This window comes from Panthera pardus, unplaced genomic scaffold, assembly GCF_024362965.1.
Source record: "Panthera pardus isolate Hobbes unplaced genomic scaffold, ASM2436296v1 HiC_scaffold_3, whole genome shotgun sequence".
Taxonomy (NCBI): domain Eukaryota; kingdom Metazoa; phylum Chordata; class Mammalia; order Carnivora; family Felidae; genus Panthera; species Panthera pardus.
In genome coordinates this window covers 33,250,800-33,275,540 of record NW_026526876.1, presented here as the reverse complement: position 1 = coordinate 33,275,540, position 24,741 = coordinate 33,250,800, and the positions used below count along the sequence as shown (strand labels likewise).

General features: G+C 52.2%; 1 protein-coding gene across 2 annotated transcripts; it reads left to right on the top strand.

The window, feature by feature from the left end:
* Positions 1 to 873: 873 nt before the first annotated feature.
* Positions 874 to 24,055, top strand: ODAD4 (outer dynein arm docking complex subunit 4). 2 transcript variants are annotated; one of them, XM_019435477.2, is made up of 12 exons: positions 874 to 1,133; positions 2,746 to 2,877; positions 3,080 to 3,230; positions 3,924 to 3,985; positions 4,284 to 4,449; positions 5,768 to 5,992; positions 6,165 to 6,372; positions 12,701 to 12,787; positions 14,618 to 14,814; positions 17,106 to 17,206; positions 20,815 to 20,899; positions 23,335 to 24,055. In XM_019435477.2, the coding sequence occupies exons 1-12, from the start codon at positions 1,020 to 1,022 to the stop codon at positions 23,868 to 23,870; spliced, it is 2,064 nt and encodes a 687-aa protein (XP_019291022.1). In that variant the 5' UTR covers positions 874 to 1,019; the 3' UTR covers positions 23,871 to 24,055. The 2 variants fall into 2 exon arrangements, 1 of the variants encoding a protein (XP_019291022.1); XR_008418710.1 differs by lacking the exon at positions 17,106 to 17,206 and having other exon boundaries at positions 917 to 1,133; positions 23,335 to 23,362.
* The last annotated feature ends 686 nt before the right edge of the window (positions 24,056 to 24,741 follow it).

Sequence of the window (24,741 nt, the reverse complement as noted above, 5' to 3'; positions counted from 1 at the left end):
TTTGAGACAGACCAAGACAGTGCAAGTTGGGGGGAGAAAGAGAGAGAGAGGAGAGAGAGAGAATCCCAAGCAGGCTCCACACTGCCAGCATGGAGCTGGACACAGGAACCCAAGAACAGCGAGATCATGACCTGAGTTGAAATCAAGAGTCAGACACTCAGCCGACTGAGCCTCAGGGGCCGCTGGAAGTTGACGTTTAAAAAGTAACGTCGCAGGGGTGCCTGATGGCTCAGTCGGTTAAGCCCGGGACGCGTGGTTTTAGCTCAGGTCATGATCTCATGATTGTGAAATGGATCCCAGCGTCACAGTGCTCTGCTCTGACAGTGCAGAGCCTACCTGGGATTCTCTCTCTCTCTCTCTCTCTCTCTCTCTCTCTCTCTCAAAATCAACTTAAAAAAAAAAAAGTAATGTCGCAAAGGCAGGTTGTTTGTTGTAATCTGAAATAATCTAGTCTACCTTGTTGACAGAGAGAGTGAGGGAATGGGGAAAGTCAGGAAAGGCCTCGATCAGACCCTGCCCCTAGCAGGTGCTCAATAAATGGGTTAAAGTAAGGTTCAACCCAACAGTATCTTCCGCTGTCTTTTGCAAATCCTCACATCCTGAATGTGGCCGTACATGGTGCACACATCCTTGCCACGTATGCCTTATCCCTACTTGGAATTCTGCCTCCAATCCTCTTCCCACTTTGCTGGCTGGAAATTCTGGACACGATGCAACTTGGGAGAAAACCGACGGAGCAGGCAACAGTAAACACGGCCTAGCGCAGCCGCCTTGCAGCCACCTTGCAGTCACCAGCCACGCGCTGGTCACGCCCTCACCCAGTGCGCTGCTGGGCCGGCGCATGCGCACGCTGGAAGCGGTTGTCCCGGGGACTCCCGCCCCTAAGGAGCGAGGGGAGGGGCCGGAAGCACCTCTACGCTTCCCGGTTGCTAGGAGACGGGGCTTCTACACGCCACACACAGGTTCTCCGGCTTCTTTTCCTCCCTTTTTCTGCTTCAGCGTCACCGCATGCGGTCACCATGTCGGACCCAGAAGCTGACACCTTGCGAAGCACCTTTCCCTCTTACATGGCGGAAGGCGAGCGGTTGTATCTGTGCGGGGAGTTCTCTAAAGCTGCCCAGAGCTTCAGCAACGTGAGTCGCGCTCTGAACGTACCAATTACCCATCACCCCTTCTAATTCCCGGTGACACTGAGGTTCCCGTGGTGCTGGAGGACCCTATTGTTTCTATGATTCATTTGTGCCTAATTGACGCACTACTGGCACCGCTTGGCCATTTTCTACCAATTCTCACTTGCCTTCTGCTGTTAATAACCATTCTCTGCATTAACAGGGACTTCTACTTTTTGCTGAATGTTTTGTGACTCACTGGCCTCTTTCCACAGAGCAGCCTTTATTACCTTTGGAGGCTGCATGTACGAGTGGTGCAATCTCTGGCACACAGTTGCTCACAGATGGTCAGTATATCACTAGCATTATACATAACCTTAGTATGACTCGATCCACCCCGTCCTACGGTGCTAAGCACAGTATGACCCTATGAGGGAGGTTCTGTTATGAATCCATTTTATGGACGAGGAAACTGATGTAGAAGTGGATTACATGTCCGAGATTCATTGAACTGGCAAGAGAAAGGATTCAAACCCAGGCAGTCAGATTCCAGGACTAGATACTAACCACCATACATACTCCCTCACAAGTAAGCTGTTAGATGTTCTTACCACAATTTCTTTTACAACCAATCCTTCTTATTCCAAAGGGAGTGGCAGGATAGCCCTCTAACCAGTCCCAAGACTCCCCCTAAAGTCAAGCTTCTCCACTGCTACCCAAAGTCTTTTGTCCCTTTGGCTCACCAACCACACCCTAAAACCAGAACTGGTAGGCCAGATGGGTGAAGGGTTGAGTTCAGGATCCCTGCCTCCACCCAGTCTCCTCTTTCAGGATCGCATTCCATCCTAGAGAAGCTCAGGCAGAGTGAAAAGAACACCCTGAGGGAAAATAGCTTTGGTTGAGAAGTAGCCTTCTTCCGGAAAAGCCAGTAGTTGCTTCCTGTAAAAAGTAGGTCTTAGAAAGGTGTGAGTACAGTCTGATGCCTCAGGAAGGACAGTACGTCAAAGCACCTATGATGATTTCAGACAGAAGAGAGGACATGGGGGGAAGTGTTCCATTCTCACCTTACTCCTCAAATCACAGTTTCAGTTTTGCTGGCATTTTCATCTTGATCTCCTGAAATAGTGATTCCTTCTCAATAAGGGAGTAAAGAAGAGAGAGTTGGGGAATGGATGCCTCAAGTGGCAGGTGTCCTAAAACTCATTTCATTAGCCTTCAGAGTGCTTAGCCTCACAAATGTATTTTGAGTGTAGTGCATCCTTTTGAGGTTTGTAGGTGAACTCAGTAGGTGCAAAAAATTCCTAAGCTTCTGTCACCTGAGTGGACCGGAGGAATCCGAGATGTTTTGGGGGAAATTCCATATATCCACAGAGTGGTATCTGCATCTCTCTCAGCCAGTCGCTTCCACAACAGCTAGTGATTTGACCTTGTCCGAGAGGAGCTACGTGCAGACAGTCAAGTTGGCGGAGCGAAGATCAGTGTTATGCTGCTTCTGGTCTGATCAGATCCAGAGACATGTTTGCTGGCCTGAGGAATCCCCTGGAAGCCCTGGCAGGAGGGTTTGGGAGGCCCTTTCCGGTCCCACTTCTACCTCGTGCTGCCTGGTGCCTGTCGACCTGGGTGGTTCGTTTCTTAGGCTCTTCACCTTCAGAATGGAGATAAGAACTGCCTGGTTGCCCGGTCCAAATGCTTCCTGAAGATGGGAGAGTTGGAGAAATCCCTGCAGGATGCTGAGGCTTCGCTCCAGGGTGACCCGACTTTCTGTAAGGTGACTTTATGTATGGGTGGGAGGACTTAGGCTAACCAGATTGCCTAGGGTTTGGTGCCGTTTTCTCGCCTTAGGTCACTTATCTAGCTACCTGCCCCTGCATCCCAACCTGGATCCTCAACCCAGGACCCTCCCTGTTCCACCACGCCTAAGTCCCATAAAGCCTTGTCTGTCCACCTCAGTTTGACTTCTCTCATTTCAGGGGATTTTACAAAAGGCTGAGACCTTGTACACCATGGGGGACTTTGAGTTTGCGCTGGTGTTCTATCATCGAGGCTACAAGCTGCGGCCTGACCGAGAATTCAAAGTTGGAATTCAGAAAGCCCAGGAAGCCATCAACAACTCAGTGGGAAGTGAGTGACCATTGGACCTGTGCCCTTATCCAGGGAGGCTCTTGGAATCCTTAGGCTTGGAGATACGAGTGAGCGGCCACCACCAGGCCTGCAGGGAGCATGCTTGGATTTAGCTGCTGCTGATTTTGTTGGAGATTAGGAACTGTCTACCCAGAGGACCAGCTCCTGAGCCACTGTGCTCAGCTCTGCAACTTCTGGTTCTCCTCCAAGCCAGATGAGAAGGCTGTTCACATTAGGCCTGTCTTTGGCCTGGTTTCATAGGGTAGGTTGGGGTTCTGAGCATAGCCTGCCCTAGGACCTGGCCTCCTCTCTTACCACATCTGCACCAAGGACTGGACTTACCTGTCAGGTTGGTGGCAGGTTGGTGGCAGGAGGAGAGCACGAGTTTGCCTCCTTGGGTGGGCGGCAGAGTGTGGAAATGCCTGGGGATAGAGAGCTCCTCCAGTGCTTAGGGACTGCCTTCCTTTGGAAATTTGGCGGCCTTGGCCTTGGGCTAGAGGGGGGTGCCCAGCTCTTAGGAGGCTGTAATTCCTTCCAAGCACCCGGGTACCATTAACCTGCTGGGCTCACTCAGAGCCAGCTTTGCCACAACCTCCACCACCCCCTGCCAAAGGCAACCATTTCTACATAAAAGTAGGGGATAGATCATGCCTGAGGGCCTGGCAGACCTGAGCCAGACTTCTCTCCTTGCAGGTCCTTCTTCAATTAAGCTGAAGAACAAAGGAGATGTCTCCTTCTTGAGCAAGCAGGCTGAGGTGAGGGCCTTGGTTCTGACACCACAGCCTGCCCAAGGAGAAGCCCACATGGGCCTGAGCAGCACAGGTCTCGGTGGCCTTCTTACCTGGGGACGGTCAGCTCCTGCCCATCACGGGCGGCCATGGGATTCTGCCCCGGCCCCAGAGCGGTCTTGTTCCCAGACTAGACACACTCCGTGGTTCTGGGTGCACAGAGAGGGCCCTGGAGGAGATGTCTGGGATCATAGACTCTGGGGCCATGACTGGGTACTCTGTGATCCCTGTTGAGGCTCTGTCGGGTGTCACTCCATCTTCCCAGAGTATGAAAGCCCAGCAGAAGCCTCATCCCATGAGACACCTCGTACACCACCCCAAGATAGAGTCCAAGCGGAAGGGCTCGTTGAAGAGTGAGAAGATTGTCCGCCAGCTCCTGGGCGAGCTCTACGTGGACAAGGAGTATCTGGAGAAGCTCCTTTTGGATGAAGGTTTCAGACACTTTGTTTGCGACAGGGAACTTGGGGCAGAAGAAATCTGGGACGGGTGCTTAATGCACGAGCGGGAGACAGAGCCTGTCGTGTAACATGAGCCGATATGCTCCTATGGACAGGTTTTCCTAGCGTTCTCATTTACAGATGAGGAAACTCAGGTGCAGAAAGGTTAAGTAACTCACCTAAGGTGGCACATAGGTAAACAGTGGACTTGAACCTTAAGACGTCCAATTGCAGAACCAGTGCTCTTGGCATTATGGTGCCCTGCGAGGGAACACCAGAGATGTGGGTCCTTGGAGGGGCATCCTCTGAGCCTTCAGTTTGTACAACGGGCAAAGGAATCTAGCTGGGACTTGCTGGGGGGAATCCCCCAATACTAGTACTCGAGTGTTCTGAAACCTCATCTGGTCTAATCCCCCCTTTTATAGATAAGGAAAGAGAGACCCTGAATGGAGTAACTTGTCCAAGGTGACAAGCAAGTTCATGGCAAAGTTGGCACCAGAGGCTGGCCTCCTAACCTCAGGTCCAGCGCTCTTTCCACCATACTGTGCTGGCGGTGGCAGAAAATAGGGCAGAGCCTTGAAATGAAATGGGAGGGTGGGAGTCTTGCCGTTAGCTGATAAGCCTAAGCAGGATTCATCCTTGAGTCAAATGCCTTTTCTCCAGAACTGACTTCCTGAGGGCATCTGCAGAACGCCCTGCAGGTCTGTGTCTCGAGCAGCTTCGCTGCTGGCCCATCTCTGAAAGAGGCCTGAAAACTTCCTTCCCTCCAGAGGATCTTCTGTGGAGGAAGGGGTAGCCTGAAAGTTATCCCCAAGAAGCCCTGCAGTTTTGCTACCAGCTCTAACCTCGGATCAGGCAGGCGGGCAGAGCCTGGGCACGCCCCCACTCCCCCACCCCGGCTCCCAGCTTGCACTGACCCACTGGCACCTGGGGAATCACTTGGCACTGGTAACCTGGACCAGGTTGTGCATTCATACTTAGTCTTCTCAGAGGACACAACCTGAAATAAGGGAGCCCTGCGGGTTGGGGTCCTTTCAGAAAGCTATCCGCCAGCTGCGCCTTCTGCTAGCTCCTTCTATCTTGCCATAAGAGGCCTGTGCACTGAATTCGGCACCCTGGGAGTGCCTGGAAAGGGGGCTCTGGCCTCACCTGGGTCCACATAGAGCTACTCTGTCACCTATGTGCCCTTGCTTTCTCCAACTCAAAACAGAGAGCCCCACAGGGGCCCCCGCAGCAAGGATCCCCAGCCAAGAGGAGGTAGCTCCCTTACATGCCTGTTCTAGTTGATTTCTCCTCACACCCTTCTCCCCAGACCTGATCAAAGGCACCATCAAGCACGGCCTGACCGTGGAGGACCTCATCATGACAGGCATCAACTACCTGGACACCCGCAGTAACTTCTGGAGACAGCAGAAGCCCATCTATGCCAGGGAGCGGGACCGGAAGCTGATGCAAGAGAAATGGCTGCGAGACCGCAAACGGCAGCCCTCACAGACAGCCCGCTACATCCTCAAAAGCCTCGAGGACATTGACATGTGTGGGTAGTGTTCTTGGAAGGGTGAGGCCTTTGCCAGGCGGTGGAATGCAGCACTGTGGGCTGAGACCCTGGTTTTGCTGGCCTGTGGATGGTATCCCCTGTGGGGAGGTGGGTTCTCCCCTCAGCCTGAGGAGGCTGCTCCCGCCTCCATGTCCCCTGTTCCCCTTCCTAGTGCTGAGCAGCGGCAATGCTGAAGGGAGCCTTCAGAAGGCTGAGAAGGTGCTGAAGAAGGTGCTGGAATGGAACAAAGAGGAGGTGCCCAACAAGGATGAGCTGCTTGGAAACTTGTACAGCTGCATAGGGAACGCCCAGATTGAGCTGGGGCAGATGGTCGCAGCCCTGCAGAGCCACCGGAAGGACCTGGAGATCGCCAAGGAACAGTGAGTGTCCAGGAAAAGCTGAGCGGCTGAGGCCCGTGGGCCTGAAGACGAGGGGGGCAGGGGCCGTGCCTGGCCTTTTGCCAGGACTGCTGGAGGGTGAGCTCCTAGGACCGAGGCTAAGAGGCGGACCTAGACTGTCAGCTTTTTCGCCACAAAGAGGAAGGAAGTGGCCCCAGATGCCAGAAAGCTCCCAGAGGTTTGGCTCTGAGGGGTATTTCTATTCTTTATTTTTTTAAGTTTTTATTTATTTATTTTGAGAGAGCGAGAGAGAGAGAGAGAGAGAGAGAGAGAGAGAGAGAGAATCCCAAGCAGGCCCCACACTGTCAGTGCAGAGCCAGACTCGGGGCTCTATCTCACGAACTGCAAGATCATGACCTGAGCCGAAATCAAGAGTGGGTGGCTTAACCGACTGAGCCACCCAGGTGCCCCAAGGGTATTTCTGTTCTTAAATCATCTCAACAAGCATATATGAACCCCAGACTTGCCACATGTTGCTAGCATTAAGAACACAGCAGTGACCCAAAATAAGGGTCATCTCCCTACAGATGTAAAACAAAAAAATGACATAGCTAATAAATGGTAATTGTGGGACGTGTCACAAAGGAGAAGTACAGGACCCAGTGCTATGAGGAGTATATTCCAGGAGGATAGGACTGGGCCCTGGGGAGCACACTTGGTCTGTGGGAGGACCCTGAAGGAGGCCAATGGAAGCTTGATGCTGGAGAGCACAGAGTATTGCCAGGGGAAGAGTGACCAAGAGGAAGCCAGGCCAAATGGCAGGGGTCAGATCGAGCAGGGTCTTGGAAACTATGGTGCTGACCAAGAGCACGGGGCTCTAGAGTCCACCTCACCTGGGCTTTGGAATTGCACCTCGCAGCCAAAACCGCAGCTGTGGGGCCTTAGGCAAGGGACTTCCCCTGTCCCAGCCGGGTGTCCTCTGTCAATGGGCATAACAGTAGCCCCTTCCTGATAGGGGGGAAGGAAGAAACCATGCAGAAGTCCATGTAAAGATCTCAGGACAATGCCAGGTATCCATAATAGTACGAATACCAGCTATCAGCTCTTCCCAAGACTTGAGGGTCCCTCTCAAGGTGCCATCAGTTTCCAGAATCTAACCTGTAGAGCCCTCCATGACGTTCCCCTGCTCGGTTCCCATTTGCCCACAGTCTGAGACTCTCTCCCACCTCCCATTATCCATTTCCGGTCACAGGTCAGGGGCTCGGCTGTCTCTGCCTCCAGCTGCTTCCACACCTCACCTCCAGCGACCTGCATTTCATCCCCCAACCCTTCTAACCCTGTTGACACACTGGCCTTGGCCCCTTGTTGTCTGCAGGTTCAAACCACCTGCCTTCACTTGGCACCCAAGGCCTCTTGTGAACCCACTTCTGCATAGCGCTCCCTGTCACTCCTCCATTTGGGTCAAACCCTATTTCTTCTTCTTCTTCTTCTTCTTCTTCTTCTTCTTCTTCTTCTTCTTCTTCAAAAATCTTTTAATGTTTATTTATTTTTGAAAGAGAGAGAGAGAGAAAGAGAGAGAGAGAGAGAGAGTACAAGTGGGGGAGGGGCAGAGAAAGAGGGAGACCCAGAATCTGACGCAGGCTCCAGGCTCTGAGCTGTCAGAACAGAGCCCGACGCGGGGCCCACAAACCATGAGACCATGACCTGAACCGTAGTTGGATGCTCAACCGACTGAGCCACCCCGGCGCCCCTGGGTCAAACCATACTCCTTGAAGGCTCCTGCCTCCCACCCTCTCCTCACTCACCGGAGCCCCATGTGCTATTCGTTCCCAGTTCATCTCTCACTGGCCTTTGCGTGCTGAGCAGAAGTATCCCATAGCGGCTGTTCTGGAAGTAGAAAACAACCCAGCAGCTTTGGAGACAGGGCCGGGTTTGATTCCCAGGTTTGATTCCCGGCTCTGGCACTCCGAGGCTGTGTGGATTTGATTAAGTTGCTCATCTCCTCGGTTTGCTCATCTCTGATGAAGGCATAATAATACCGACTCAGGGACTATGAGGATGAAATGAGATATGTGTTGACAGTGCCGTGAATCCAGCTGTCTCCCAGGCCCTGAGGACTTACTTATTACCTTTGCTTCTCACCACCCCTCCCTCCCGAGCCCCAGGCCCGCATAGCCATCCGAATCCCAGGCATTTTCACTTGGGTGTCCCACAGGAATCCCAAATTTAACATGTCCAAAGTGGAACCCCTTATCTTCCTCCCCAACCTCTTGCTCCAGGGTTCTCTGTCTGCAGGGATGGCTCTCTTGGCCACTCAGTCCCCAAGAAGGAGCCCAGGCAGCCTCTCAGATTCCTCCCTCCCTTCCGTGCTCATGCCCAGCCAGCCTACGTCTTGTCTGGGCCTCCTTCTTCCTGTCTCCTCGGTATTTTTCCATTTCCCTCCCACAGCTCAGTCCAGACCCTCCTCATTTCTAGACTGATTCCTCCATCCTGGGTTTCCAGGAGCCCACCTGGCCCTTCTGTGCAAAACAAGTCCAGTCGTGGGTCGGGATGAAGTTCCAGCTCCCAGTTCTGCTCAGCTTGGTCTGCCCTTCCTGACCTGACTTGTCCTGGCCCCAATTGACCTAGTTCTCTCCAGGCCCCTGGGCATCTTGGGCCTCAGCCAGCACCTTGTGGCTCTGTTCCTGCAGCCCCTAAAGAGGACTTCCTTCTCTCTAGCCAGCACTTTCTTTATCAGCTCCCTCCTTCCCAAAACAAAATTTTGTTTATTTAAGACAATTTTTTCAAGTTTATTTGTTTTGAGAGACAGCGAGCATGAGTGAGGGAGGGAGAGAGAGAATCAGAGGCAGGCTTCATGCACTGTCACTGTGGAGCCCAATGTGGGGCTTGATCCTGAAGTGCGAGATCGTGACCTGAGCTGAAATCAGGAGTCCACTGCTTAACCAACTGAGCCACTCAGGCACAGGCACCACCACCCCCTTCAAATTTTAAATGTGTGCCCCCTGGGTGATATAGAAATCCCCCTTTAATGTTCCCTCTCCACACTCCATGTGGATCTTGGCTCCCCTTGGACTTTGGAAGGGACTATCATATATCCCTTTCCCTTTCCAGCAGCTGCCACTTAGTGGGCATGTGATAAATGCACGCCAAGTGGCTAAACAAATAGAGGTGTTCTTCTGATAATGTTAGGCCCTTTTTAACACCCATGAAGGGGCCTCCAGTCTTGTTTGTGAGTTCAGGTCCTCCCTCGTTGTAATCAGCAATGCCCCACATGTGCCTCCCACCTCCAGAGCCTGCCAGCCCTCATTTCTCCCTTCAGACACTCTAGATTGCATGCTTTATCATTGCTATTATTTCTTGTTACACGGTATTATGAATAAGTTAGCATTCATTCATTCATTCATTCATCACACCATAGCAGAGCACCCTCTCTAGAAGGGGGAGGCCGCCATAGGGGGTGCCATCAGAGCAGCAGGTGCACAATGTGGGTGAAGGTCCAAGGAGAGGCAGGTGGGAGCACTGGCGGGAGCTGAGGGGGCCTCGGAGAGGACAGGTCAGCCAAGTGGACCAGCGGAGAGGGAGGAGGGCACCCTAGGTGGAGAGAGAGAAGCAGCAGGGATGGAAGCTGTGGGGGATGGGGCAGGACCTATGGGGAGTGGCAGTCTAGATCCCATGCTGAAGAGGACTGAGGGCCGAGTCTGTTTTTACACAAGTACTAGTGGGAGTGTGGTACTTGGTCTAGAGCTCTGTGGCACGGAGAGCAGAACTTGGAAGTCCCCCCCTCCTCCCCCACTCCCAGGACCACACCCCCCTCACTTCCCTGGGGTCATCTAGACATGTGGCCTTCTGGCCCCTTTGCGATATATTTACCTGTGTATTTCTGTACATAAGCACATACCTAGGATTCTCAAAACAAAAGCAACTCGTTTTTATGGTTTTTAAAAAGCATGTGCCTTGGAAAGGGTCTCGTCCTTTAAATGGCTCCAGAGAAAGGAATTTCAGCACACAACGTACTTTCTTGCACTGTGTCCCTGTGGGCAGACATGCAGGATGTTCCATTTTTGTCATCATGCACAGCAATACAGTGCAACTCGGTGCTTTTGTGTGCATGTTTCTGCGGGGAGAGCAATGGCCTGATGAGATGTGCATGTTTGAAAGGCAGGCTCTGTTCACACTGGGGAGAATGAGTCCAAGGTGCCAAGTTTCATGGGGGACACAGGAGCCCGCTGGATGGCAGGGCCTTGGGTGAGGACGAGGGAAAGAGTGGGAGGAGATGCTGGGGGTGACGGGAGCATTGGAGGAGGGTTTTCTTATTTTCTTTGTTGGGGAGGAAGTTTTTGACAGATCAGAGTGTTCTTATGGTGGTGATGGTAAAGAACCAATGTAAGGGGAACAATTGTGTTTTTCTTTATGGAAATATCTTACTCTCTTTTTTGTTGTTACAGGAATACTGTACACAATTTAAACAATATGGATAAATAAATAGTTTTCCTCATACTCTCATTTCCCCTGGGTAATCACTGTTAATAGTTAGACTTACATCCTCTCAACTTCTTTTTTTTTATTTAAAAAATAATTTTTTTTAACGTTTATTTATTTTTGAGACAGAGAGAGACAGAGCATGAATGGGGGGAGGGTCAGAGAGAGGGAGACACAGAATCAGAAGCAGGCTCCAGGTTCTGAGCTGTCGGCACAGAGCCCGACGTGGGGCTCAAACTCATGCACCGAGAGATCACGACCTGAGCCGAAGTCGGACCCTTAACCGACTGAGCCACCCAGGCGCCCACCTCTCAACTTCTTTTAAAAATGCCCATTAAAAAAAATTTTTTTAATGTTTATTTATTTTTGAGAGAGAGAGAGAGAGAGAGAATAAAGGATGGGCAGAGAGAGAGAAGGAGACACAAAATCCAAAGCAAGCTCCAGGCTCTGAGCTGTCAGCACAGAGCCCGATGTGGGGCTCGAACCCACGAACCATGAGATCATGACCTGAGCCGAACGCTTAACCAACTGAGCCACCCAGGTGCTCATTTTAGGTGCCAAAAAATGGGCACCTGGGTGGCTCAGTCCATGGAGCATGCAACTCTTGATCTTTGGGTTGAGTTCAAGTCCCACGTTGGGTGTAGAGATTGCTTGAAAATAAAATCTTTAGGGGTGCCTGGGTGACTCAGTCGGTTAAGTATCCGGCTCTGGATTTCAGCTCAGGTCCTGATCTCACAGTTCATGAGTTTGACCCCCACATCGGGCTCTGTGCTGACAGTGTGGAGCCTGCTTGGGATTCTCTCCCTCTCCCTGTCTCTGTCCCTCCCACGCATGCTTGTGCTCTTTGTTTTTCTCTCTCTCTCTCTCAAAGTAAATAAATAAACCTTATTAAAAAAAAAAGAGAGAGGAAATCTTTTAAAAAATGCCCACTTTTTATTCATTCACTTCTTTTTTGGTGAGTGAAAATAACACACGCTCATTCTCTTACAGATCTGAAGGGTAGAGTCCTAAGCCATTGTCACTGGGCCAGAACCAATGTGTTGGCAGGGCTGTGCTCCCTCTATAGGCTCTAGGGAGAATCTGTTTCCAGCCTTTTCCACCTTCTACACTTGTACTCCGTGCATTGAACATAACTCATCCATGGCTCCTTCCTCCATCGTCAGGCCAGGGGCACAGCATCGTGCCTCAGGCCTGCATGTTTATTTTTGGCACAAACAGGGCAATAGACCTAGTATATGCTCCTATAATCTGACTTTTTTTTTTAGGTTTATTTATTTAGTTTGAGAGCGAGACAGAGCAAGCAGGGGAGGAGCAGAGAGAAAGAGAGAGAGAGAGAGAGAGAAGAGAGAGAATCCCAAGCAGGCTCCATGCTGGCAGCATGGAGCCTGATTCTGGGCTCGAACTCACAAACTGTGAGATTCATGACCTGAGCCGAAATCAAGAGTCAGATACTTAACCGACTGAGCCACCCGGGTGCCCCTATAATCTGGCTTTTTAACTTAATATGTGAGGGACTTTTTTTTTTTTTATACACAAAAATTGCCAGCACTAGGGCACTGGTTTAGATTATTTCTGATGTTTACCATTATAAAGAGTGCTTTAAAGAATGCCCTTCTCCAGGTAAATTCCTAGAAGGGAAATTGCTGCATCAAAGGACATGTGGTAAGCTCTTGAGTGATTATTCTCTGGAAAGATTCCAAAGGTGTTCATTCGTGGCCACAGGGCACGAGAGGGCCTGTGTGCCACAGCCTCTCCTCCTGGATATCATCCCTCCAACCCACCCTACCCGAGTCCTGGAGGCCAGAGGCCCTGTCTTTGCTTCTTTTCAATTCCTACAGCTCGAAGAATGGCCAACTTCTAGTGAACAACTTATTCTGCTTCTTCCCCACAGTGACCTTCCTGATGCTAAGTCAAGAGCCCTTGACAACATCGGCAGGGTTTTTGCCAGAGTTGGGAAATTCCAGCAAGCCATCGACACGTGAGTGCTCAGGGCTGTCCTTGCCCCACCCTCGGGCCAGGATTCCCCACTTCCCACCAGACTCCCAGCCGGGGGCCAGCATGCCAGGCAATGAGGCATCAGAAGACCCAAGTTTGGCTCCAGGCTCTGCTAGGTGACCAGGGGCAAGCCGTTTTGTAAGCTCTGAGGCTCATTTGTTAATTGGCTGGAATCAGCATCTTCTCAAAATTTCCCAGTGACAAGAATCCCCTGCAGTACAGGTATATGAATACCTGTCTCTGCACTGGAAATTCTGATTCTACCGGTCTGGGTTGGAGCCCAAGAACCTGGTTTTAACAAAGCCCTCCAGATGGTTCTCACCTTGGGCAAGTTCAGGAACTGCCTGACCTTGAGGATCTCTTCTGAGGCTCTTCTGTGACTCTGGGAAGTCAACGTGGACTCGCTGGGAAGGGAGGCTGAGTTCTCCAGGTGGCCCAATCACTGAAGTGTTGATGTGCAACCCTGGGCCAACAATCTGCTCCTATGGGGCAGCTCAGCCCCGGGGAAACTCCGGAGAGAGCCTGGCCCGCCTGGCGACCAGCCTGCATGGAGAGGTTCCACGGGCCCATTCACTTAGCCCTGAGAGCAGCTGTCCTTCCGGTGCTCAGTGCTGGATCGAAATAGACTCGTTCACCAGGACCCTGTGCTCCAGGCAACTTGGTTTCCTGAATGGCCCCTGGTGTCTATGTGCCAAAAGATGGAGGAGTTTGAGAGTTCACCCATCCATGTGCATCTTTTTATAAGAAAATGTTTTAGGAGCTCTTGGGTGGCTCAGTGCGTTAAATATCAGACTCTTGGTCTCAGCTCAGGTCATGATCTCACGGTCATGAGTTCATACCCTGCATTGGGGTTCTACACCGGGTGTGAAGCCTACTTTAAAAAAAAAAGGAAAGAAAGAAAATGTTTTCTAGTAAATCTGTGCTTATTGTTAAAATATTAATTTGGAAAATATGGAAAAGTAGCAGAAAAACTACTCAATCTCACCCCCCTGGAGACAATGATTAACTCTAATCTTGCTCTTACTTTATTGAGGTCTCGAGTTTTTTTTACTCTAATCTTTTCTCGGTATTGATTTTGTCTTCTGTATACTTAATGAGATTCTTCAATGTTATTTTTATGTTATTTTTAAAGATAAAAAAAATTTTTTTTATGTTTTATATTTGAGAAAGAGAGAGACAGAGACAGAGACAGCCAGCAGGGGAGGTGCAGAGATGGAGAAAGAATCTGAAGCAGGCTCCAGGCTCCAAGCTGTCAGCACAGAGCCCCATGTGGGGCTCGAACTCATGAACTGTGAGATCATGACCTGAACTGAAGTCAGATGCCCAAGTGACTGAGCCACCCAGGCACCCCTTAAGATTTTTAAAAAATGGTTATTCATTTTTGAGAGAGAGAGAGAGAGAGAGAGAGAGAGAGAGCATGAGCTGGGGAGGGGCAGAGAAGAGGAAGACACAGAATCCCAAGCAGGCTCCAGGCTCTGAGCTGTCAGCACAGAGCCCGACGTGGGGCCTTGAGATTATGACCTGAGCCGAAGTTGGACAATTAACCCACTGAGCCACCTGGGTGCCCCTATGTTATTTGAAACCCAAGTTTGTAAACATTATCTCCAATTGTATCAGATTCGATTCCGTAAATGTACCAAAATAGCTTTGTTAGTTTGAAAATATCTTAACGCTTATGGCTCCATCCCCGGGTCTGAAAGAGCTGGTAGTTGGAGCACAAGTTCTGTTCTGCCCCGGGAAGGAGCCCTGGCCTCCTGTGGCCGAGTAAAGGGTTTGGGTGGAAAGAGCCGACCCTGGTTCTTCGTGTTCCCAGGTGGGAGGAGAAGATCCCTCTGGCAAAAACCACGCTGGAGAAGACCTGGCTATTCCATGAGATCGGCCGCTGCTACTTGGAGCTGGACCAGGCCTGGCAGGCCCAGCATTACGGGGAGAAGTCCCAGCAGTGTGCTGAGGAAGAAGGGGACATCGAGTGGCAGCTGAACGCCAGCGTTCTGGTGGCACAGGCACAAGGTATGGGCACAGAGAGGACTGCCCTACCTTTCCCAGCCCTCAGGGCCCACTGCCATGCCATGGCCAGAAGCTTTACCGTCAATGTATCCCTGGCCAGGTTAATTTTTTTTAATGTTTATTTGTTTAAAAAAATTTTTTTTAAATGTTTATTTATCTTTGAGAGACAGAGACAGAGCACGAGTGGGGAAGGGGCAGAGAGAGGGAGACACAGAATCTGAAGCAGGCTCCAGGCTCTGAGCTGTCAGCACAGAGCCCGACACGGGGCTTAAATTCACATACCGTGAGATCATGACCTGAGCCGAAGTCAGATGCGCAACTGACTAAGCCACCCAGGTGCCCCTTAGTCTGGCCAGGTTAATTCTGACTCGGAGGGTGGACGATAAACCCCTCCGTTTTGCCCAGCGTGTGGTAAGTGCCTTCTTTAGGCTAGGCTCAGATAGAGCTCGGGGCACCCCGGAAGCTGGCCCTGCCGTCGAAGAGCTCGGCCACAGACCAGCATAGCACTGTGCCATCGTCAGAAGAGCGCCACTTCCCCCAGCCCTGGTGCTCTGTGCACATGCATTCTAGCACTTACTCACCATGTGAGCCAATGATGAAGGTGTTATCTTCCTCATTTTGCAGACAGTGGGTGGGAGGGATAGGGGTAAACGAGGCACTGAGTGGTTCAGCAGGTTGCTGAGGGACCTTTACAGAGTAACGGAAGTATTCTGAAAGTGGGTCATGGGGATCATCCCACGCCTCCATAAAGTTGCCAAGAATCACTGAACTGTGTACTTACAAATGGTGCGCTTTATAATATGATAGTCACATCTCAATGAAGTCGTAAAAAGCAAGCCAGCAAGGGGCAGGGGTGAGGAGGAATAGATGAAACAAGATCGGTGGTAGCTTGATCATTGTTGAAGCTGGGTGAGTAGTGGGGGCTCATCAAACTACTCCATCTACTTCGTGTATATTTGAAATATTTCATAACACAAAGTTGAAAAAGAAATGGCTGCAGGTCACGGGTTAGGACGCAATGAAGCCGCGACCAGAGCTCAGTGCCTGCCCCAGGTGAGCAGCTGATCCCCAGTGAGGAGGGAAATGCAGCAGGTGCTATAATCAAGGGCATCATCAGTCACTCACTCGTACTGCAAATACTTCCTTGGCACCTTCTAGGCACCAAGTTGGGCGTACAGTAGGGATGACCACTGGTAACCGTTTCCTGCCTTCATGTCCAAGGAAGTCACTTTTAAGCAGAAACCTGAAGGATGAGAAGGCACCAGCTGCTCCGAGAGCTGAGGACAGAGCTTTCCAGCCAAAGGGACAGCATTTAGAAGCATTTAGGAGTTCGGCTGATTTAAGAAGCTGGGGGAGACCAGTTCCAGCTGGAGCCCCTGGGGGCCGGGGGTGGGGGTGATGAGGGGCAGATCCACAGGGCCTCATGGGCCTCATTTACAAATCAGATTCTTCCCTAAAAATATAGGTAGAAACTTCCAGTGGAAGCTTTAAACTGGGGGAAGGTGTGATGACTGGAGCTTTTCCTAGAACTCTTTCCTTTTCTTAGGAGGTCATGGTATAAGCTCAAGGGGAAATGCAGTGTACCCATCAGAGCTGACATTGCCCTGAGTCGACTCTCGACTCTCGACTCTTGACTCACTTGCCCCCGAGGGCCGCTGGGCCCCTCTCAGCTTCCCCACTCTGGGATGGAAAAAATCAGATGCAGCCACCTGGGAGCCACCGAGTTCTAGAGGCCGTGCAGCCCTGCGGGCAGAGCTTGGGCTTTGGGCATTCCAGGCTCAGAACCTTGGGGAGTTGGCCAGTCAGTCAGGGACTGGGTTCCAGCTCCAGCACTAACGAGCTGGGTGAGTGAGCTCAGACAGCGCCACTTCCTCTCTGGGTTCAGATCGCGCAGGTGCAGGGGCTGGACTCCAGCTGCTGGCCCGTGGGTCGCATCCAGCCTTTTGATATTTCCGTGGCCTTCGCAGCGTTTTTGCACAATTTTAATGAACATTTTTAAAATATGGATTTCCACTTCTGGAACAATCTTAAGTTGGGAGAAGATGGGGTTGTCCCACTGCCCTGGAGTTTCCTCTCTGACCTCTCTGAATGGCCTGCTGTCCAAGACTCAGGCTCCTAGGTTCTGGTCCTTAGTGGTGAGATGGCCCAGGAAGGTGATGGAAAGGGTGGTGCTGGCCAGTGATGCTGCCTGAGGCCTGGGGCTTCTCACTGACCCCGGAAGCAGCCAGGCAGCTGCACTGTGCAACACACAGTGTCACAACCTACCTGTGCCGTGCCTCCTCCCTGCTTTCCAGTCAAGCTGAGAGACTTCGAGTCGGCCGTGAGCAACTTTGAGAAGGCCCTGGAGAGAGCGAAGCTGGTTCATAACAACGAGGCGCAGCAAGCCATCATCAGCGTGAGCTGCCCACCCCCCTGGGCCCTGGCTGTGGGAAGGGGTGGGTGGGTCTCAGCCCCTAAGCCCCTCAGCCCCTCAGTTAGCCAGTCCACAGGTATTTATTACCCACCAACTGCAGGCCACATTCTAGGAGGGATAGTGGCTTTCGAATGCTTGCTACTGACGTCAGTTTATTCAGCAACCCCGATACTCTTCTTTCTTTCTTTTTTTTAAAGTTTATTTATTTTTAAGAGAGAGTATGAGTGGGGCAGGGGCAGAGAGAGAGGGAGACAGAGGATCTCAAGCAGGCTCCACGCTGACAGCCGAGAGCCTGATGCGGGGCTCGAACTCACGAACCGTGAGATTGTGACCTGAACCGAAGGCAGACGCTTAGCGCCCCTATTTCTATTTGAAATAAACAATAGAGGGGCACCTGGGTGGCTCAGTCGGTTAAGCGTCCGACTTCGGCTCAGGACATGATCTCACAGCTCGTGAATTTGAGCCCTGTGTTGGGCTCTGTGCTGACAGCTCAGAGCCTGGAGCCTGCTTCAGATTCTGTCTCTCTCTCTCTCTCTCTCTCTCTCCCTCTCTGTCCCTTCCCTGCTCTGCTCTCTCTCTCAAAAATAAACATTAAAAAAAACTTTTTTTAATTGAAGTAAATAACAGAAACGAACGTTTTACAAAACATATTTCCCATTACTATGTATGTTGATATTTCCTATTATATTCTCTTACAGTTTTCATTTTTTCTTTAATGCTGGTTGAAATCTTCTCAGTTGATTTTGGGACTTAACAGTTTGTAAAATGCTGCCTCCTCCAGGAGACAACAAGAAATACAGTGTGACAGCCTCCCACGCCTAGACCCGCACTGCTCACTCTCATTAAGGCGGCCGCCTGCCACATGCTATTTAGATTAAAACGCATTAAGAGTAACTAAAATGTAAAATTCAGTTTCTCAGTCACACGAGCCACATTTCAAATGCTCAGTAGCCACATGTGGCTTGCAGGTACCACATAGCGCAGATCTAGAGGATTCTCACGGTGGTGGAAATTTCTGTTGGATAGTGCCGGCCTAGACTGCAAGCTTCAGGACGCAGAGACCAGAGGGGAATCCAGGGAAGCCTGCAGGTGCATCAGGCTGGCCACTGCTCCCAGAACCACTCCAGGCAAATACACACCCTCAGTAGGGTCTGCGCACCGACAACACAGGCAGTTTGGCATGAATCCCCTGGCCTCCCCACCTCCCACTGCCCGCCTAAGCTGCCCCGTGTTGAAACTCCAGAGCTACGACCAGCAAGCACCTGGCTGGACCCCAGTAAGCATCTGCTGGTGTGAATTAAGCAGGGCCCCTGTCCCGGGACACCTAGGTGGCCCAGTTGGTTGAACGTCTGACTCTCGATCTGAGCTCAGGTTTTTTATGTATGTATGTATGTATGTATGTATGTATGTACGTTTATTCTCTAGAGAGAGAGAGAGAAAGACAGAGTGTGACTGGGGTTGGGGCAGGGAGAGGCAGAGACACAGAATCTGAAGCAGGCTCCAGGCTCTGAGCTGTCGGCACAGAGCCTCGATGCAGGGGTCGAATTCACAAGCCACGAGATCATGACCTGAAGTCAGACGCTCAACTAACTGAGCCACCCAGGCACTCCTATCTCAGCTCAGGTCTTGATCTCAGGGTGTGAGTTCAAGCCCCTAGTTGGGCTCCATGCTGGGCATGGAGCTTACTTAACAACAACAACAAAAAGCAGGGCTTTGTCCTTGGGGAGCTTGCCCCCGTGGTCAGGAGAGGCCAGGCATGGTAACTAGGGGTACCACGAAGGGCATGAGTGGCCTTAGGGACCAGATTGAAGGTTCAGGCACTCGCGAAAGGGAGCAGGGACCCTGGGAAGTGACAGCCAAGGATGCTGCAGTTGGAGGCTGGCCTCATTCTGGGCTTCGAAGGACCAGGACAGCAGGGTTTGGCTGGGCTGAGAAGGGGTGAGGGCTCTGAAGGCACAGGAGGCCATGGGCACTGAGGAGTCTGTGGGAGGCAGAGAAGAGGTCCTGGGACTGGGTACACGGGGTGGCTCACTGTGGTAGGAGTAGGGCCAGAGGACCCTAGACGGTCAGTGGACGAGCTTTGACTCGAAGGGCTGGGAATGGCAGAGGAGAGACCTGATATACTCGGTTTTTTAGGACGTTGAGCTTGTGGTTTGTGAGGACCCTGGTGGGACTACCCCTTTCCTGTCAGGGGGAGATTGCTCCCAAGAGAGTCCACCATGAGGCAGTCTGTGCCCTCCCTTCACCTGTCCCAGGGCAGCTCAGGCCCGTCATACCGCTGTCTTCTTCCTCTGTTGGGGGGTCAACTCCCCAAATGTGCACCTTGCCCTCCAGAGGAAGAGCTCTCCAGTCACACTCATGATTTCTCCCACTTGATGTCCTTCTGTGCGATTGCCCTGCAGATGGAGCTTGACAGTCCAGTCCAGTAAATATTTGCGGACCACTAGCTGGCTCTGAGCTGCCCAGCCCAAAGGTGACAGCTATGGTCCTGGCCCTCGGGAAGCTTGCTGTCAGTGGGAAGGTTAAGACAAAAATCCCTATTCTTGACCAGTGCTGCAGGGACCAGGGGATCTGGAGTGAGAGAGCCCAGGGCGGGAGGCAGGGCTGGGCTTTCCCATCTTGGAGGGTCTGGGGTCGCCTTGAAGGCAGGGTAGTGTTTTGAAAATGAGAGGCACGGGGAAGTCTCGGCCCTAGGTGACACCTCAGGAGACCAGGTCCCTGCCGCCTCACCTTCCTGGACTGGCAGCCCTGGGCAGGAATGTGTACTAGTGGGCAGACCAACGCTGAACAGGAGCATCCAGGCCCGTGGTCTTTCTGCGGATGGTTCCCACGTGCTTACTGCTGCTCTGCCCGCAACAACACGCACACAGGCTGAGGCCCAGGCCCCTGGGGGAGCTGCAGATGCCCCGGAAGCCCCTCTGAAGACAGGCCAGCACCCCAGCCCCACCCCCGGTGTGTTTCTGAGGCCTCTCCATGGCTCACTGCCTTGCTGAGTGCTTAGAGGCTTTCCACTCTACACTGGCTGAAGCCAAAAGAAGCTTTTGGTAAGGAGGTCAGAATGAGCAGAGACAGCTCCCAAATACACAGCTCCGCCCAAGGGAGGTGAAGTCCGAGTTCCCCGCAGTTGTATCCCCTGTATCCCCTGTTCCCCGCAGTAAGTATCCCCTGCCACTTAGTGTGGGTAATTCCAAGTCCGGAAGTCTAAATTAGCCCCAGGGCAGGAGTCTACAGAGGAGCCAGGGGACAAGGGAGGGTGGCAAGACTGGTGCAGAGCCTTGCCTGCTGGGGAGGGGGCCTGGGTGGAGAAAGGGAGCTGCTGGTGCCAACAGGGGTTAAGAGAGTTCACCGGGGGGGCGCCTGGGTGGCTCAGTTGGTTAAGCGTCTGACTTCAGCTCAGGTCATGATCTCACAGTTCGTGGGTTCGAGCCCCGCGTCGGGCTCTATGCTGACAGCTCAGAGCCTGGAGCCTGTTTCAGATTCTGTGTCTCCCTCTCTCTCTGCCCCTCCCCTGCTCACACTCTGTCTCTGTCTCAAGAATAAATAAACATTAAAAAAAAAAAAAGAGTTCACCGGCTCCTCTCCACCCACAGGCCTTGGATGATGCCAACAAGGGTATCATTGAAGAGCTGAAGAAAACGAACTACAGGGAGACACTGAAAGAAAAGAGGGAGAAAGGTGAGTGCCAGGAGGTAGCTTCAGGATTCTCTTCTGCCTTCTTTTCTGTCAGTCCTCCGCCGCACTTTCCAGCAGCTCCTCCAGTGCCGGGTTGGCACGGCCCACTGAGCGTTCTGGCTGCGGTGCCCCCCCTCCCTCTGCAAACCCCAGGCCTTCCCTGAGGCAGGAGAGGCGGGCGGTCCAGCCCATCTGGGGGGGGGGGGGTCAGAGCCCACACCGTGTTCCCCGAGAGCCCAGCCCTGTATTTCTCCAGTTGATTCATCAGATATTTGTTAAACACTTGCCATGCACTGGGAAGGTGTGGGATTTGGGGGAGACAGAGGCTCAGCCCCTGCCCCAGAGGAGCCCACAGCCCGGGGGCGAAGTCAGGCGATTTGAGTTGTCAGCAAATGGGCTCCTGCGGGGCAAGCACTACTGACTGGGAGGCATCGCTCTTCTGTGGGCACCAGCAGAGAACTCCGGCTGTCTCTGGGGAGTGCGAGAAGGTTCCAAAGAGGAAGAATCATCTGCTTTAGGCTCCAAAAGATGCCCAAGGGCTTTCTAGGCATGAGGAGGAAGGGGGAGGGCACTTCTGGTGGGAAATAGCAGGGGCGAACACACAGTGGCAGAATGACAGCAGCTTACGCTGTAAGCACACTTACACTTTGGGGGCTCTTCCTGCATTCCCGCACAGGGTTAAGCATCAGACAGGAAGGATCTGGCTCAGTCCTCACCACCTTAGGAGTAGCTACTGGTTATTTTGGGGAGGCAGTGGAGGCTGAGTGAGGTTGGGTAACCTGCCTGGGTCACACAGCAGTCTGACTTGGAGCCACACTGTCCCCTGCTGCATCACACTGCTCTCCTGGCTGGCATGTTAAGGCAGGGGCCAGGTGAGGGCACACAGGAGTCTGGCCTCCAGGGAAGCCTCGAAAACCCCCCTTGAAACCCCCCCTCGCCCATCCCCCAGCTCTAGGAAGGATTGAGGGAAGAGGAGGTGGCTGGAACCCCAGGCCCCACGGTAGTCAGCAGGGATGGGCCCCAGGGGGGTGGGGTGATGAAAGAGGCTGTTCTCCATTCAGTGCTTCCTGTGTGCCAGGCCGTCCTCTAAGGGCTTGATGTGAGCTGACTCTCCTGATCCCTTCGAGAACACTATGAAATAAGTATTACTGGTTTTATGGATGAGGACACAGAGGCAGAAGGGTTCAAGTCCCACCGTGGCTTTCAGTCTCAGGCAGCCTGGCCCAGAACCCATACTTCTACCCACTTTCTGCCTCCCCCTCTGTGGTGGTGTATCATTGCAGCTCCATCGCAGTGACACGTAGCCAGGTCTGCGCTCCGTGTCCCCAGGAGGACAGAGCCCCCTCCAGACACCAAGGCTGAAGTCCTCCAGTAGCAGCAGCAGGAAGCTGGGTGTGAGGTTTCTGGGCACCCAAGCAGCCAGATCACAGCCCTTTATTATCCAGAGCCTGCCATATGGTGGCTGGATCTCCCCAGGGAGGGAATCTGCCCCTGCTCCCACAGGCCCTTAGAGCTGCTCTCAGAAGCCGCAGGGGCAATTGATGTGAAGAGATACAGCAGGGAAAGGGGAGATGCACCTTGCAGCTTCCCATCCCCTTGGCGGGCCACGGCCACGTGCCGGGGAAGGTATCCTGAAAACCCATTGGGAAGGCCCTGGGGCCAGCGGCCGGGTACTGCTTGGCACTTCCCTCCGGGAACAGCAGGCGGCAGCATTGCACATGTCTTCACCACCAAATGAAGGCCTTTTCCCTGCTGTGAACTTTGGGTATTGGGGTGGGGGTGGGGCGGAGGGGGGGGGGCGTGCTTGTAGGCATCTTAGAGACCAGGGGCTTCCAGAAAGAGAATATGGAGGAACTCAGGAGGGGATTGTGACTTTTCTCTGTAGCTCATAAAAACGGGGCAAGGATCACTTTGGTCGTAAACATAGCTCTCCAGCTGAACTTCCTGCTAACAGTCTGCTCATATTTTGATAGGGAACCTCCCAATAAATGATGAATGTGTTTCCCAGGGACAAAGAGAAATGCAGAATAAGGGTGCTGGAGAAAAGAACCCCTCTGTGATTTTCCAGTTCCTATGTTATTTTTAGTAGGGAAAGAGAATGTGCTCCGAGGGCAGACCGTCCTGGGTTCAAATTCTGGTCCTGCCATTTATTTATCTGCAGTGTGACCACTGGCTGTGATTTCTGTCATCAGTCTCGGGTCCTTTGCAAACTTGAATCACTGACACTATGCAATTCCATGACAACCGAATGGTATCACCTCTGCAGCTCACACGATGTCTGGAACAGGGCTGGCGCTCAGGAAACAATGATCCCCTTTCTCTGCTTTTGGAAAGGCGTGCTATCTCTCAGAAGCACAGGCCCCTATAGGTTGAGGTTCACCCAGGCCCAGAGATGAACAAACTTTTACTTTTCTTCCCTCCTATTTCCTGTTTTTCAGAAGAGGCCATTGCATTGGAAAATAAGATCATGATGGTAAGGGAGAAGGAAACAATGAGAAGAGAAAGAAACGAGCCTGAGAAGGTGATGAAGCATTGGGAACGAGAGCCAATTGAGAACGAGAAAGAGACAGAAGACAAGTTGTCTCAGGAGATTCTGAGGATCACAGCAACTGGACAAGAAGAAAACGGGCAGAGAGAAGTAGGGGGAGCCCGTTCCTTTCAGAGAACAGGGCTGGGAGCCACGGGGCAAGATTCAAGAGACGTTGCCAAGAAAGCATCCGGAGAAGCAGGCGCAGAAAGAGCGGGAAATGTGAGCAGAAGGGAATCGAGAGAAATTTACAGGAGGCCTTCAGAGCTGGACCAGAAACTCTCAGGGGACTTAAGTGGAAAGGAGTCGGAGGGACTGGAGAGGAAAGTTTCAGAAGCCAGCAGAAAAGAGTCAGAAGTAGAGCAAAGGGAACTGGGAGGAACAGCAGAAATGACCACAGCAGAAGATGCTGAAGAAATGGAAAAAGACAAAAAAGCAGATGAATGAAGCAGTCAGCAGCTGGCATTAGAATCAGGGGGCTTGTGTTCCCAGGGGCTGTGGGGATCTTAAACTGGACTTTGGAGCTGAGATTTGTCTTTAACGGGAGAACATGGGGCCGAGGCTCCGCAGGTCACTTCTGCCTAATTCTGTTACTGTTTTCCCTTTAAATAGATACCTTTCATTCTTACAAACCCCGAGTCTGTCATTTAGCCTCCCTCCTCTCCCACAAGAGCCTTAGAGAACGAATAACCCAGCTCAACCCAGCTCAAGGTACCGTATTCCAAGCGAAACTCTGACCTGACCCTGACCAGGTGACAAAACAGACCCCAAGCAAGGGCTGACCCAGAGCGTGTTCAAGGTGGGACGGGTGGTCCTCTCCCCCAAGCCCTGTCCAAGGACCGCATGGAAGAAATGAGAGAGGTGCTAAGAAGAAAGGGTTTCAGGAGGGTGAAGAAACAGGTAAGCTCCAAGGAACCAGGCTAACTTAAAGACGGGAATAGAGGTATGTCTGCCCAGGCACCGGCCATCTGTTCATCTTGCTGAGTGCCTACTGTGTTCAGGGCACTGTGGGAGGCTTTATGGAAGAAATAATGATGGGACAGCCTCAGCCGTCACAGTGAGGAAGCCCTACTTGTAAACCCTGAAGCCTGGAAGGCAGAAAGAAGTGAATGCTGGCACTGACAGGGGCACTGTGTTCTAGAAACCCAGCTGGAGAAAGTTCCTGCCCAAGTGCAGGGAGCAGCCCCAAGTAGGAGTGGCAGCTCGCCTGCACCTGCACCACTTCCGGGCGGCATGGTCAGGTAAATCAGGCTCCCGCAAGCTTGTTTCCTCCTCTGTAGAATGGGTATCTGTCTCCCGGGTTGGTGTGAGGCTTCTA

Coding starts and splice junctions, on each gene's coding strand:
- ODAD4 (XM_019435477.2), top strand. CDS start 1,020: ATGTCGGACCCAGAAGCTGACACCTTGCGAAGCACCTTTCCCTCTTAC. Junction 1,134..2,745: donor CTGCCCAGAGCTTCAGCAAC/GTGAGTCGCGCT, acceptor TTCGTTTCTTAG/GCTCTTCACCTTCAGAATGG. Junction 20,900..23,334: donor GAAAGAAAAGAGGGAGAAAG/GTGAGTGCCAGG, acceptor CCTGTTTTTCAG/AAGAGGCCATTGCATTGGAA.